The 18,037-nt window shown below is 40.2% G+C and overlaps 1 protein-coding gene across 1 annotated transcript in view; it reads right to left on the bottom strand.

Annotated features, from left to right (window-relative positions):
* CCDC142 (coiled-coil domain containing 142) overlaps positions 1–18,037 on the bottom strand; it is a 91,702-nt gene that overhangs the window by 64,092 nt on the left and 9,573 nt on the right. Inside the window, 3 exon segments of the mRNA XM_088466470.1 lie at positions 6–1,112; positions 3,526–3,618; positions 4,011–4,192. Of these exon segments, the coding sequence (XP_088322596.1) occupies positions 6–1,112; positions 3,526–3,562 (1,144 nt within the window). The 5' untranslated portion in view covers positions 3,563–3,618; positions 4,011–4,192.

Here is an 18,037-nt window from a genome sequence, read left to right as displayed (position 1 = left end):
CATACCTGATGCCAGCGTGTCACACAAGAACTTGACAGCCAATGCGCGGGCACCTTCCGCACAGGAGGACAAGCCTGGCAGTGCCAGCTGCTTCCTCATCCCTGGATAGAAAGCCTGGAAGAGGTGGGAACACAGGACAGGCCAGAGGTGGCTACAATACAGGTTGTATAGAGCAGACTCTGAGCTGCTCGGGACCAGAGTCCACAAGTTCTGATCACAGCTGTCCAGTATCTGCAGAACTGGGGCCACCTGACACCTGTCCAGCCGGAAGAGGGCCTCCAACGTCTCATCAGAGCCGCCCTGTATAAGATCTGCAGCTGGGCAGGAGAACATGCCATTCATACCCAATGTCCCCCTCCTCTGACTCTGCATCTCTCTCTTCAAAACCTCGTCCAGGCCGCACTCGCAGAGCCTACGGCAGAGCAGTCCAGCCAGAGCCCATCCTCTCTGCTCTGCTATTATCGCCAACGTTCTGCGGACAGAAAACGGTTGCAGCTCGGCCCATGGCCCGATATACTTGGACATGTCTGATAAAACTTGGTTGTACATAGCCAGGCAAGAGCCCAGGTCTCCCGTATCCTCGGCAGGGAAATGCGCTGCCCGTCGCAGGACAGACAGAATGAGCTTCTCTGACACAATGGCGGCCTTAGCGGACATGAACACTAGCAGCCGGTGCATGTTTCCGAGGGTTTCCTGCAGAGAGGGCGAGATCGGGAATAACCGTCTGTCACCTCGGAATCTCTGCCACAGAGAGATACTTTGCCGACAAACGTCCTGCAATGTTACACACACCGCGCCCAGCTCAGGAGATCCTGGGGGTCTCTGCTGTAACATCACACAGACATTATTAATATGCTTTAATACGTTCTTCTGGTGCACAACAAAGTCTCGAGCCAAGGTCAGCAGTTGGTGCCGCTGGGTGAGATAGAGCAGAGCTTGTGTCCCGGGTCTGAGAGAAGCTCGGAGGGACAGATCAGGGTACACTTGGCCAAGCACAGTCAGGATAGCTCCAGCTGTCTGTGGTATCGCCGGCTGTGCGGGGTCATCAATCACGTCAGACTGAGACGGAACTTTCTGCAGCAACACCGGAGAACATGGCACAGTGTCCGACCCTACAGGGGCACAGAAACTTCATTTACAGGACATTCAAATAAATACAGGAGTCATGGACAGTGCGAAAGACAGGAGCCCCGAGTGAGCACCAGGCTCAGGACAGGTATAAGGAGAGGAGGAGGCTGGCAGTAACAGGTACAGGACAGGTATAAGGAGAGGAGGAGGCTGGCAGTAACAGGTATAAGGAGAGGAGACGGCTGGCAGTAACAGGTATAAGGAGAGGAGACGGCTGGCAGTACCAGGTACAGGACAGGTATAAGGAGAGGAGACGGCTGGCAGTACCAGGTACAGGACAGGTATAAGGAGAGGAGACGGCTGGCAGTAACAGGTACAGGACAGGTATAAGGAGAGGAGACGGCTGGCAGTAACAGGTACAGGACAGGTATAAGGAGAGGAGGAGGCTGGCAGTAACAGGTACAGGACAGGTATAAGGAGAGGAGGAGGCTGGCAGTAACAGGTACAGGACAGGTATAAGGAGAGGAGGAGGCTGGCAGTAACAGGTATAAGGAGAGGAGACGGCTGGCAGTAACAGGTATAAGGAGAGGAGACGGCTGGCAGTACCAGGTACAGGACAGGTATAAGGAGAGGAGACGGCTGGCAGTACCAGGTACAGGACAGGTATAAGGAGAGGAGACGGCTGGCAGTAACAGGTACAGGACAGGTATAAGGAGAGGAGACGGCTGGCAGTAACAGGTACAGGACAGGTATAAGGAGAGGAGGAGGCTGGCAGTAACAGGTATAAGGAGAGGAGATGGCTGGCAGTAACAGGTATAAGGAGAGGAGACGGCTGGCAGTACCAGGTACAGGACAGGTATAAGGAGAGGAGACGGCTGGCAGTAACAGGTACAGGACAGGTATAAGGAGAGGAGACGGCTGGCAGTAACAGGTACAGGACAGGTATAAGGGGAGGAGACGGCTGGCAGTAACAGGTACAGGACAGGTATAAGGAGAGGAGGCGGCTGGCAGTAACAGGTACAGGACAGGTATAAGGAGAGGAGACGGCTGGCAGTAACAGGTACAGGACAGGTATAAGGGGAGGAGACGGCTGGCAGTAACAGGTACAGGACAGGTATAAGGAGAGGAGACGGCTGGCAGTAACAGGTACAGGACAGGTATAAGGAGAGGAGACGGCTGGCAGTAACAGGTACAGGACAGGTATAAGGAGAGGAGACGGCTGGCAGTAGCAGGTACAGGACAGGAATAAGGAGAGGAGGCGGCTGGCAGTAGCAGGTACAGGACAGGTATAAGGAGAGGAGACGGCTGGCAGTAACAGGTACAGGACAGGTATAAGGAGAGGAGACGGCTGGCAGTAACAGGTACAGGACAGGTATAAGGAGAGGAGATGGCTGGCAGTAACAGGTATAAGGAGAGGAGGTGGCTGGCAGTAACAGGTATAAGGAGAGGAGGTGGCTGGCAGTAACAGGTACAGGACAGGTATAAGGAGAGGAGACGGCTGGCAGTAACAGGTACAGGACAGGTATAAGGAGAGGAGGAGGCTGGCAGTAACAGGTACAGGACAGGTATAAGGAGAGGAGGCGGCTGGCAGTAACAGGTACAGGACAGGTATAAGGAGAGGAGGCGGCTGGCAGTAACAGGTACAGGACAGGTATAAGGAGAGGAGGCGGCTGGCAGTAACAGGTACAGGACAGGTATAAGGAGAGGAGGCGGCTGGCAGTAACAGGTACAGGACAGGTATAAGGAGAGGAGGTGGCTGGCAGTAACAGGTACAGGACAGGTATAAGGAGAGGAGGCGGCTGGCAGTAACAGGTACAGGACAGGTATAAGGAGAGGAGAAGGCTGGCAGTAACACGTACAGGACAGGTATAAGGGGAGGAGGCGGCTGGCAGTAACAGATACAAGGACAGGTATAAGGAGAGGAGGCGGCTGGCAGTAACAGGTACAGGACAGGTATAAGGAGAGGAGACGGCTGGCAGTAACAGGTACAGGACAGGTATAAGGGGAGGAGACGGCTGGCAGTAACAGGTACAGGACAGGTATAAGGAGAGGAGGCGGCTGGCAATAGCAGGTACAGGACAGGTATAAGGGGAGGAGGCGGCTGGCAGTAACAGGTACAGGACAGGTATAAGGAGAGGAGACGGCTGGCAGTAACAGGTACAGGACAGGTATAAGGGGAGGAGACGGCTGGCAGTAACAGGTACAGGACAGGTATAAGGAGAGGAGACGGCTGGCAGTAACAGGTACAGGACAGGTATAAGGAGAGGAGGCGGCTGGCAATAGCAGGTACAGGACAGGTATAAGGGGAGGAGGCGGCTGGCAGTAACAGGTACAGGACAGGTATAAGGAGAGGAGACGGCTGGCAGTAACAGGTACAGGACAGGTATAAGGAGAGGAGGCGGCTGGCAGTAACAGGTACAGGTAATAGGGTTTTCCTATCAGGCAGATAATACTCACAGCTGTAATAGAATTGATTGGACATCTCTCTCCTCATTGGTGGAGGAATAGTGGAAGCGTCATTTTTGCGCTCTGGACCATCGTGTTCCTGATCTGCAAACACAACGACTTAGCGATCAGTTCCATGTAATGAGACTTATATACAACCTATAACGCTAGTACAGGAAAATATGGCTGACATGTGTAAGCGCTCGGTATAAGGCGCAGGATAGAGTGATGGACGTACAGAGCCGTCTCAGGCTGCGTCTGGTGTTCTCGCTATGTGATGCCCGTACACCTGGGTGCTGCATGTGCAGCCATGAGGATTTATGTAGCGTCCAACCTCAATGTGGGACAGAGGAGGGGGCACTGCCAGGCCTTGGTAAATGCATAAGAAGACACAGCGCCCTCTGTAGATGGTGCCTTCTGCTCATATAATACACCCTGACCCCAGATAATAATAACCGTAATAATAATAATAATAATAATAATATTTGTGCACTGACAATGAGGACATGGAGAGATGACTGCGTCACGCTGATATGACTATCCCAGCGCAAGCTTTGTGGTGACATCTATAGGACAATAACCGGTACCAGCGGCAATATGGTCAGCACACGCAGGTCCTTATAGATGCTCCATCCTATGCTGTCGCTGCCACCGTCTGATTGGCTGCATGTCCTGGCTCCTATGTAGGAGAGAAGAGACACTACGTCAGCCATTAGCAGTGACAGTAATGATAACACCACAGTATACAGTAATAGTGACAGTAATGATAACACCACAGTGTACAGTAATAGTGACAGTAATGATAACACCACAGTGTACAGTAATAGTGACAGTAATAACACCACAGTGTACAGTAATAGTGACAGTAATGATAACACCACAGTGTACAGTAATAGTGACAGTAATGATAACACCACAGTGTACAGTAATAGTGACAGTAATGATAACACCATAGTGTACAGTAATAGTGACAGTAATGATAACACCACAGTGTACAGTAATAGTGACAGTAATAACACCACAGTGTACAGTAATAGTGACAGTAATGATAACACCACAGTGTACAGTAATAGTGACAGTAATGATAACACCACAGTGTACAGTAATAGTGACAGTAATAACACCAGTGTACAGTAATAGTGACAGTAATGATAACACCACAGTGTACAGTAATAGTGACAGTAATGATAACACCACAGTGTACAGTAATAGTGACAGTAATGATAACACCACAGTGTACAGTAATAGTGACAGTAATGATAACACCACAGTGTACAGTAATAGTGACAGTAATGATAACACCACAGTGTACAGTAATAGTGACAGTAATGATAACACCACAGTGTACAGTAATAGTGACAGTAATGATAACACCACAGTGTGCAGTAATAGTGACAGTAATGATAACACCACAGTGTACAGTAATAAGTGTGACAGTAATGATAACACCACAGTGTACAGTAATAAGTGTGACAGTAATAACACCACAGTGTACAGTAATAGTGACAGTAATGATAACACCACAGTGTACAGTAATAGTGACAGTAATGATAACACCACAGTGTACAGTAATAGTGACAGTATTGATAACACCACAGTGTACAGTAATAGTGACAGTAATGATAACACCACAGTGTACAGTAATAGTGACAGTAATGATAACACCACAGTGTACAGTAATAAGTGTGATAGCAATGATAACACCACAGTGTACAGTAATAGTGACAGTAATGATAACACCACAGTATACAGTAATAGTGACAGTAATAACACCACAGTGTACAGTAATAGTGACAGTAATGATAACACCACAGTGTACAGTAATAGTGACAGTAATGATAACACCACAGTGTACAGTAATAGTGACAGTAGTGATAACACCACAGTGTACAGTAATAAGTGTGATAGTAATGATAACACCACAGTGTACAGTAATAAGTGTGACAGTAATAACACCACAGTGTACAGTAATAGTGACAGTAATGATAACACCACAGTGTACAGTAATAGTGACAGTAATAACACCACAGTGTACAGTAATAGTGACAGTAATGATAACACCACAGTGTACAGTAATAAGTGTGACAGTAATGATAACACCAGTGTACAGTAATAAGTGTGACAGTAATGATAACACCAGTGTACAGTAATAAGTGTGACAGTAATGATAACACCACAGTACACAGCAATAGTGACAGTAATGATAACACCACAGTGTGCAGTAATAGTGACAGTAATGATAACACCTCAGTGTACAGTAATAGTGACAGTAATGATAACACCTCAGTGTACAGTAATAGTGACAGTAATGATAACACCACAGTGTACAGTAATAGTGACAGTAATGATAACACCACAGTGTACAGTAATAGTGACAGTAATGATAACACCACAGTGTACAGCAATAGTGACAGTAATGATAACACCACAGTGTACAGTAATAAGTGTGACAGTAATGATAACACCACAGTGTACAGTAATAGTGACAGTAATAACACCACAGTGTACAGTAATAAGTGTGACAGTAATGATAACACCAGTGTACAGTAATAAATGTGACAGTAATGATAACACCAGTGTACAGTAATAGTGACAGTAATGATAACACCACAGTGTACAGTAATAAGTGTGACAGTAATGATAACACCACAGTGTACAGTAATAGTGACAGTAATAACACCACAGTGTACAGTAATAAGTGTGACAGTAATGATAATACCACAGTGTACAGTAATAGTGACAGTAACACCACAGTGTACAGTAATAGTGACAGTAATGATAACACCACAGTGTACAGTAATAGTGACAGTAATGATAGCACCAGTGTACAGTAATAGTGACAGTAATGATAACACCACAGTGTACAGTAATAAGTGTGACAGTAATAACACCACAGTGTACAGTAATAAGTGTGACTAATGATAACACCACATTGTACAGTAATAGTGACAGTAATAACACCACAGTGTACAGTAATAAGTGACAGTAGTGATAACACCACAGTGTACAGTAATAAGTGTGACAGTAATGATAACACAGTGTACAGTAATAAGTGCGACAGTAATAACACCACAGTGTACAGTAATAAGTGTGACAGTAATTATAACACCACATTGTACAGTAATAGTGACAGTAATAACACCACAGTGTACAGTAATAGTGACAGGAATAACACCAGTGTACAGTAATAGTGACAATAATGATAACACCACAGTGTAATAGTGACAGTAATGATATTACTGTACCCTGTGGTGTTATCATTACTGTCACACTTATTACCGTACACTGTGGTGTTATCATTACAGTCACTATTACTGTACACTGTGGTGTTATCATTACTGTCGCACTTATTACTGTACACTGTGGTGTTAAGTGCGACAGTAATGATAGCACCACAGTGTACAGTAATAGTGACAGTAACACCACAGTGTACAGTAATAAGTGTGACAGTAATGATAGCACCACAGTGTACAGTAATAGTGACAGTAATGATAACACCACAGTGTACAGTAATAAGTGACAGTAATGATAACACCACAGTGTACAGTAATAAGTGTGACAGTAATGATAACACCAGTGTACAGTAATACTGACAGAAATAACACCACAGTGTACAGTAATAAGTGTGACAATAATAACACCACAGTGTACAGTAATACTGACAGTAATGATAACACCACAGTGTACAGTAATAGTGACAGTAACACCACAGTGTACAGTAATAAGTGTGACAGTAATGATAACACCACAGTGTACAGTAATAAGTGTGACAGTAATGATAACACCACAGTGTACAGTAATAAGTGTGACAGTAATGATAACACCACAGTGTACAGTAATAAGTGTGACAGTAATGATAACACCACAGTGTACAGTAATAAGTGTGACAGTAATGATAACACCACAGTGTACAGTAATAAGTGTGACAGTAATGATAACACCAGTGTACAGTAATAAGTGTGACAGTAATGATAACACCAGTGTACAGTAATAAGTGTGACAGTAATGATAACACCACAGTACACAGCAATAGTGACAGTAATGATAACACCACAGTGTGCAGTAATAGTGACAGTAATGATAACACCTCAGTGTACAGTAATAGTGACAGTAATGATAACACCTCAGTGTACAGTAATAGTGACAGTAATGATAACACCACAGTGTACAGTAATAGTGACAGTAATGATAACACCACAGTGTACAGTAATAGTGACAGTAATGATAACACCACAGTGTACAGCAATAGTGACAGTAATGATAACACCACAGTGTACAGTAATAAGTGTGACAGTAATGATAACACCACAGTGTACAGTAATAGTGACAGTAATAACACCACAGTGTACAGTAATAAGTGTGACAGTAATGATAACACCAGTGTACAGTAATAAATGTGACAGTAATGATAACACCAGTGTACAGTAATAGTGACAGTAATGATAACACCACAGTGTACAGTAATAAGTGTGACAGTAATGATAACACCACAGTGTACAGTAATAGTGACAGTAATAACACCACAGTGTACAGTAATAAGTGTGACAGTAATGATAATACCACAGTGTACAGTAATAGTGACAGTAACACCACAGTGTACAGTAATAGTGACAGTAATGATAACACCACAGTGTACAGTAATAGTGACAGTAATGATAGCACCAGTGTACAGTAATAGTGACAGTAATGATAACACCACAGTGTACAGTAATAAGTGTGACAGTAATAACACCACAGTGTACAGTAATAAGTGTGACTAATGATAACACCACATTGTACAGTAATAGTGACAGTAATAACACCACAGTGTACAGTAATAAGTGACAGTAGTGATAACACCACAGTGTACAGTAATAAGTGTGACAGTAATGATAACACAGTGTACAGTAATAAGTGCGACAGTAATAACACCACAGTGTACAGTAATAAGTGTGACAGTAATTATAACACCACATTGTACAGTAATAGTGACAGTAATAACACCACAGTGTACAGTAATAGTGACAGGAATAACACCAGTGTACAGTAATAGTGACAATAATGATAACACCACAGTGTAATAGTGACAGTAATGATATTACTGTACCCTGTGGTGTTATCATTACTGTCACACTTATTACCGTACACTGTGGTGTTATCATTACAGTCACTATTACTGTACACTGTGGTGTTATCATTACTGTCGCACTTATTACTGTACACTGTGGTGTTAAGTGCGACAGTAATGATAGCACCACAGTGTACAGTAATAGTGACAGTAACACCACAGTGTACAGTAATAAGTGTGACAGTAATGATAGCACCACAGTGTACAGTAATAGTGACAGTAATGATAACACCACAGTGTACAGTAATAAGTGACAGTAATGATAACACCACAGTGTACAGTAATAAGTGTGACAGTAATGATAACACCAGTGTACAGTAATACTGACAGAAATAACACCACAGTGTACAGTAATAAGTGTGACAATAATAACACCACAGTGTACAGTAATACTGACAGTAATGATAACACCACAGTGTACAGTAATAGTGACAGTAACACCACAGTGTACAGTAATAAGTGTGACAGTAATGATAACACCACAGTGTACAGTAATAAGTGTGACAGTAATGATAACACCACAGTGTACAGTAATAAGTGTGACAGTAATGATAACACCACAGTGTACAGTAATAAGTGTGACAGTAATGATAACACCACAGTGTACAGTAATAAGTGTGACAGTAATGATAACACCACAGTGTACAGTAATAAGTGTGACAGTAATAACACCACAGTGTACAGTAATAGTGACAGTAATGATAACACCACAGTGTACAGTAATAGTGACAGTAATGATAACACCACAGTGTACAGTAATAGTGACAGTAATGATAACACCACAGTGTACAGTAATAAGTGTGACAGTAATGATAACACCAGTGTACAGTAATACTGACAGAAATAACACCACAGTGTACAGTAATAAGTGTGACAATAATAACACCACAGTGTACAGTAATAGTGACAGTAAAGATAACACCACAGTGTGCAGAAATAAGTGTGACAGTAGAGATAACACCACAGTGTACTGTAATACTGACAGAAATAACACCACAGTGTACAGTAATACTGACAGAAATAACACCACAGTGTACAGTAATAAGTGTGACAGTAATAATAACACCACAGTGTACATTAATATTGACAGTAATGATAACACCACAGTGTGCAGAAATAAGTGACAGTAATGATAACACCACAGTGTACAGTAATAGTGACAGTAATGATAACACCACAGTGTACAGTAATAAGTGTGACAGTAATGATAACACCACAGTGTACAGTAATAGTGACAGTAATGATAACACCACAGTGTACAGTAATAGTGACAGTAATGATAACACCACATTGTACAGTAATAGTGACAGTAATAACACCACAGTGTACAGTAATAGTGACAGGAATAACACCAGTGTACAGTAATAGTGACAATAATGATAACACCACAGTGTAATAGTGACAGTAATGATATTACTGTACCCTGTGGTGTTATCATTACTGTCACACTTATTACCGTACACTGTGGTGTTATCATTACAGTCACTATTACTGTACACTGTGGTGTTATCATTACTGTCGCACTTATTACTGTACACTGTGGTGTTAAGTGCGACAGTAATGATAGCACCACAGTGTACAGTAATAGTGACAGTAACACCACAGTGTACAGTAATAAGTGTGACAGTAATGATAGCACCACAGTGTACAGTAATAGTGACAGTAATGATAACACCACAGTGTACAGTAATAAGTGACAGTAATGATAACACCACAGTGTACAGTAATAAGTGTGACAGTAATGATAACACCAGTGTACAGTAATACTGACAGAAATAACACCACAGTGTACAGTAATAAGTGTGACAATAATAACACCACAGTGTACAGTAATACTGACAGTAATGATAACACCACAGTGTACAGTAATAGTGACAGTAACACCACAGTGTACAGTAATAAGTGTGACAGTAATGATAACACCACAGTGTACAGTAATAAGTGTGACAGTAATGATAACACCACAGTGTACAGTAATAAGTGTGACAGTAATGATAACACCACAGTGTACAGTAATAGTGACAGTAATGATAACACCACAGTGTACAGTAATAAGTGTGACAGTAATGATAACACCACAGTGTACAGTAATAAGTGTGACAGTAATGATAACACCACAGTGTACAGTAATAAGTGTGACAGTAATAACACCACAGTGTACAGTAATAGTGACAGTAATGATAACACCACAGTGTACAGTAATAGTGACAGTAATGATAACACCACAGTGTACAGTAATAAGTGTGACAGTAATAACACCACAGTGTACAGTAATAGTGACAGTAATGATAACACCACAGTGTACAGTAATAGTGACAGTAATGATAACACCACAGTGTACAGTAATAGTGACAGTAATGATAACACCACAGTGTACAGTAATAAGTGTGACAGTAATGATAACACCAGTGTACAGTAATACTGACAGAAATAACACCACAGTGTACAGTAATAAGTGTGACAATAATAACACCACAGTGTACAGTAATAGTGACAGTAAAGATAACACCACAGTGTGCAGAAATAAGTGTTACAGTAGAGATAACACCACAGTGTACTGTAATACTGACAGAAATAACACCACAGTGTACAGTAATACTGACAGAAATAACACCACAGTGTACAGTAATAAGTGTGACAGTAATAATAACACCACAGTGTACATTAATATTGACAGTAATGATAACACCACAGTGTACAGTAATAAGTGTGACAGTAATGATAACACCACAGTGTACAGTAATAAGTGTGACAGTAATGATAACACCACAGTGTACAGTAATAGTGACAGTAATGATAACACCACAGTGTACAGTAATAGTGACAGTAATGATAACACCACAGTATACAGTAACAGTGACAGTAATGATAACACCACAGTGTACAGTAATAGTGACAGTAATGATAACACCACAGTATACAGTAATAGTGACAGTAATGATAACACCACAGTGTACAGTAATAAGTGTGACAGTAATGATAAGACCAGTGTACAGTAATAGTGACAGTAATAACACCACAGTGTACAGTAATAAGTGTGACAGTAATGATAACACCACAGTGTACAGTAATAAGTGTGACAGTAATGATAACACCACAGTATACAGTAATAGTGACAGTAATAACACCACAGTGTACAGTAATAAGTGTGACAGTAGTAATAACACCACAGTGTACAGTAATAGTGACAGTAATGATAACACCACAGTGTACAGTAATAAGTGTGACAGTAATGATAACACCACAGTGTACAGTAATAGTGACAGTAATGATAACACCAGTGTACAGTAATAGTGACAGTAATAACACCACAGTGTACAGTAATAAGTGTGACAGTAATGATAACACCACAGTGTACAGTAATAAGTGTGACAGTAATGATAACACCACAGTGTACAGTAATAGTGACAGTAATGATAACACCACAGTGTACAGTAATAAGTGTGACAGTAATGATAACACCACAGTGTACAGTAATAGTGACAGTAATGATAACACCACAGTGTACAGTAATAGTGACAGTAATAACACCACAGTGTACAGTAATAAGTGTGACAGTAATGATAACACCACAGTGTACAGTAATAAGTGTGATAGTAATGATAACACCACAGTGTACAGTAATAGTGACAGTAATGATAACACCACAGTGTACAGTAATAGTGACAGTAATGATAACACCACAGTGTACAGTAATAGTTACAGTAATGATAACACCACAGTGTACAGTAATAGTGACAGTAATAACACCAGTGTACAGTAATAGTGACAGTAATGATAACACCACAGTGTACAGTAATAGTGACAGTAATGATAACACCACAGTGTACAGTAATAGTGACAGTAAGGATAACACCACAGTGTACAGTAATAGTGACAGTAATGATAACACCACAGTGTACAGTAATAAGTGTGACAATAATAACACCACAGTGTACAGTAATAGTGACAGTAATGATAGCACCACAGTGTACAGTAATAGTGACAGCAATAACACCACAGTGTACAGTAATAGTGACAGCAATGATAACACCACAGTGTGCAGTAATAGTGACAGTAATGATAACACCACAGTGTACAGTAATAAGTGTGATAGTAATGATAACACCACAGTGTACAGTAATAAGTGTGACAGTAATAACACCACAGTGTACAGTAATAGTGACAGTAATGATAACACCACAGTGTACAGTAATAGTGACAGTAATGATAACACCACAGTGTACAGTAATAGTGACAGTGATAACACCACAGTGTACAGTAATAAGTGTGACAGTAATGATAACACCACAGTGTACAGTAATAAGTATGACAGTAGTGATAACACCACAGTGTACAGTAATAGTGACAGTAATGATAACACCACAGTGTACAGTAATAGTGACAGTAGTGATAACACCACAGTGTACAGTAATAAGTGTGATAGTAATGATAACACCACAGTGTACAGTAATAAGTGTGACAGTAATAACACCACAGTGTACAGTAATAGTGACAGTAATGATAACACCACAGTGTACAGTAATAGTGACAGTAATAACACCACAGTGTACAGTAATAAGTGTGACAGTAATGATAACACCACAGTGTACAGTAATAAGTGTGACAGTAATGATAACACCAGTGTACAGTAATAAGTGTGACAGTAATGATAACACCACAGTGTACAGTAATAGTGACAGTAATGATAACACCAGTGTACAGTAATAGTGACAGTAATGATAACACCACAGTGTACAGTAATAGTGACAGTAATGATAACACCACAGTGTACAGTAATAGTGACAGTAATGATAACACCTCAGTGTACAGTAATAGTGACAGTAATGATAACACCACAGTGTACAGTAATAGTGACAGTAATGATAACACCACAGTGTATAGTAATAAGTGTGACAGTAATGAGCTGTACAGTAATAGTGACAGTAATAACACCACAGTGTACAGTAATAGTGACAGTAATAACACCACAGTGTACAGTAATAGTGACAGTAATGATAACACCACAGTGTACAGTAATAGTGACAGTAATGGTAACACCACAGTGTACAGTAATAGTGACAGTAATGATAACACCACAGTATACAGTAATAGTGACAGTAATGATAACACCACAGTGTACAGTAATAGTGACAGTGATAACACCACAGTGTACAGTAATAGTGACAGTAATGATAACACCACAGTGTACAGTAATAGTGACAGTAATGATAACACCACAGTGTACAGTAATAGTGACAGTAATGATAACACCACAGTGTACAGTAATAAGTGTGACAGTAATGATAACACCACAGTGTACAGTAATAAGTGTGACAGTAATGATAACACCACAGTGTACAGTAATAGTGACAGTAATGATAACACCACAGTGTACAGTAATAAGTGTGACAGTAATGATAACACCACAGTGTACAGTAATAGTGACAGTAATGATAGCACCAGTGTACAGTAATAGTGACAGTAATGATAACACCACAGTGTACAGTAATAGTGACAGTAATGATAACACCACAGTGTACGGTAATAGTGACAGTAATGATAACACCACAGTGTACAGTAATAGTGACAGTAATGATAACACCACAGTATACAGTAATAGTGACAGTAATGATAACACCACAGTGTACAGTAATAGTGACAGTAATAACACCACAGTGTACAGTAATAAGTGTGACAGTAATGATAACACCACAGTGTACAGTAATAGTGACAGTAATGATAACACCACAGTGTACAGTAATAGTGACAGTAATGATAACACCACAGTATACAGTAATAGTGACAGTAATGATAACACCACAGTGTACAGTAATAAGTGTGACAGTAATGATAACACCACAGTGTACAGTAATAGTGACAGTAATGATAACACCACAGTGTACAGTAATAGTGACAGTAATGATAACACCACAGTGTACAGTAATAGTGACAGTAATGATAACACCACAGTATACAGTAACAGTGACAGTAATGATAACACCACAGTGTACAGTAATAGTGACAGTAATGATAACACCACAGTATACAGTAATAGTGACAGTAATAACACCACAGTGTACAGTAATAAGTGTGACAGTAATGATAACACCACAGTGTACAGTAATAAGTGTGACAGTAATGATAACACCACAGTATACAGTAATAGTGACAGTAATAACACCACAGTGTATAGTAATAAGTGTGACAGTAGTAATAACACCACAGTGTACAGTAATAGTGACAGTAATGATAACACCACAGTGTATAGTAATAAGTGTGACAGTAATGATAACACCACAGTGTACAGTAATAGTGACAGTAATGATAACACCACAGTGTACAGTAATAGTGACAGTAATAACACCACAGTGTACAGTAATAAGTGTGACAGTAATGATAACACCACAGTGTACAGTAATAAGTGTGACAGTAATGATAACACCACAGTGTACAGTAATAGTGACAGTAATGATAACACCACAGTGTACAGTAATAAGTGTGACAGTAATGATAACACCACAGTGTACAGTAATAGTGACAGTAATGATAACACCACAGTGTACAGTAATAGTGACAGTAATAACACCACAGTGTACAGTAATAAGTGTGACAGTAATGATAACACCACAGTGTACAGTAATAAGTGTGATAGTAATGATAACACCACAGTGTACAGTAATAGTGACAGTAATGATAACACCACAGTGTACAGTAATAGTGACAGTAATGATAACACCACAGTGTACAGTAATAGTTACAGTAATGATAACACCACAGTGTACAGTAATAGTGACAGTAATAACACCAGTGTACAGTAATAGTGACAGTAATGATAACACCACAGTGTACAGTAATAGTGACAGTAATGATAACACCACAGTGTACAGTAATAGTGACAGTAAGGATAACACCACAGTGTACAGTAATAGTGACAGTAAGGATAACACCACAGTGTACAGTAATAGTGACAGTAATGATAACACCACAGTGTACAGTAATAGTGACAGTAATGATAACACCACAGTGTACAGTAATAAGTGTGACAATAATAACACCACAGTGGACAGTAATAGTGACAGTAATGATAGCACCACAGTGTACAGTAATAGTGACAGTAATGATAACACCACAGTGTACAGTAATAAGTGTGACAGTAATGATAACACCACAGTGTACAGTAATAAGTATGACAGTAGTGATAACACCACAGTGTACAGTAATAGTGACAGTAATGATAACACCACAGTGTACAGTAATAGTGACAGTAATAACACCACAGTGTACAGTAATAAGTGTGACAGTAATGATAACACCACAGCGTACAGTAATAAGTGTGACAGTAATGATAACACCACAGTGTACAGTAATAGTGACAGTAATGATAACACCACAGTGTACAGTAATAAGTGTGACAGTAATGATAACACCACAGTGTACAGTAATAGTGACAGTAATGATAACACCACAGTGTACAGTAATAGTGACAGTAATAACACCACAGTGTACAGTAATAAGTGTGACAGTAATGATAACACCACAGTGTACAGTAATAAGTGTGATAGTAATGATAACACCACAGTGTACAGTAATAGTGACAGTAGTGATAACACCACAGTGTACAGTAATAAGTGTGATAGTAATGATAACACCACAGTGTACAGTAATAAGTGTGACAGTAATAACACCACAGTGTACAGTAATAGTGACAGTAATGATAACACCACAGTGTATAGTAATAACACCACAGTGTACAGTAATAAGTGTGACAGTAATGATAACACCACAGTGTACAGTAATAAGTGTGACAGTAATGATAACACCAGTGTACAGTAATAAGTGTGACAGTAATGATAACACCACAGTACACAGTAATAGTGACAGTAATGATAACACCACAGTGTACAGTAATAGTGACAGTAATGATAACACCACAGTGTACAGTAATAGTGACAGTAAGGATAACACCACAGTGTACAGTAATAGTGACAGTAATGATAACACCACAGTGTACAGTAATAGTGACAGTAATGATAACACCTCAGTGTACAGTAATAGTGACAGTAATGATAACACCACAGTGTACAGTAATAGTGACAGTAATGATAACACCACAGTGTACAGTAATAAGTGTGACAGTAATGAGCTGTACAGTAATAGTGACAGTAATAACACCACAGTGTACAGTAATAGTGACAGTAATAACACCACAGTGTACAGTAATAGTGACAGTAATGATAACACCACAGTGTACAGTAATAGTGACAGTAATGATAACACCACAGTGTACAGTAATAGTGACAGTGATAACACCACAGTGTACAGTAATAGTGACAGTAATGATAACACCACAGTGTACAGTAATAGTGACAGTAATGATAACACCACAGTGTACAGTAATAGTGACAGTAATGATAACACCACAGTGTACAGTAATAGTGACAGTAATGATAACACCACAGTATACAGTAATAGTGACAGTAATGATAACACCACAGTGTACAGTAATAGTGACAGTAATGATAACACCACAGTGTACAGTAATAGTGACAGTAATGATAACACCACAGTGTACAGTAATAGTGACAGTAATGATAACACCAGTGTACAGTAATAGTGACAGTAATGATAACACCACAGTGTACAGTAATAGTGACAGTAATGATAACACCACAGTGTACAGTAATAGTGACAGTAATGATAACACCTCAGTGTACAGTAATAGTGACAGTAATGATAACACCTCAGTGTACAGTAATAGTGACAGTAATGATAACACCTCAGTGTACAGTAATAGTGACAGTAATGATAACACCACAGTGTACAGTAATAGTGACAGTAATGATAACACCACAGTGTACAGTAATAGTGACAGTAATGATAACACCACAGTGTACAGTAATAGTGACAGTAATGATAACACCAGTGTACAGTAATAGTGACAGTAATGATAACACCACAGTGTACAGTAATAGTGACAGTAATGATAACACCACAGTGTACAGTAATAAGTGTGACAATAATAACACCACAGTGTACAGTAATAGTGACAGTAATGATAGCACCACAGTGTACAGTAATAGTGACAGTAATAACACCACAGTGTACAGTAATAGTGACAGCAATGATAACACCACAGTGTACAGTAATAGTGACAGTAATGATAACACCACAGTGTGCAGTAATAGTGACAGTAATGATAACACCACAGTGTACAGTAATAAGTGTGATAGTAATGATAACACCACAGTGTACAGTAATAAGTGTGACAGTAATAACACCACAGTGTACAGTAATAGTGACAGTAATGATAACACCACAGTGTACAGTAATAGTGACAGTAATGATAACACCACAGTGTACAGTAATAAGTGTGACAGTAATGATAACACCACAGTGTACAGTAATAAGTATGACAGTAGTGATAACACCACAGTG

The sequence above is a fragment of the Taudactylus pleione genome, unplaced genomic scaffold (assembly GCF_031769625.1).
Source record: "Taudactylus pleione unplaced genomic scaffold, aTauple2 ptg003191l, whole genome shotgun sequence".
In the NCBI taxonomy this organism is placed as follows: domain Eukaryota; kingdom Metazoa; phylum Chordata; class Amphibia; order Anura; family Myobatrachidae; genus Taudactylus; species Taudactylus pleione.
This window is presented reverse-complemented; position numbering and strand designations above follow the sequence as displayed.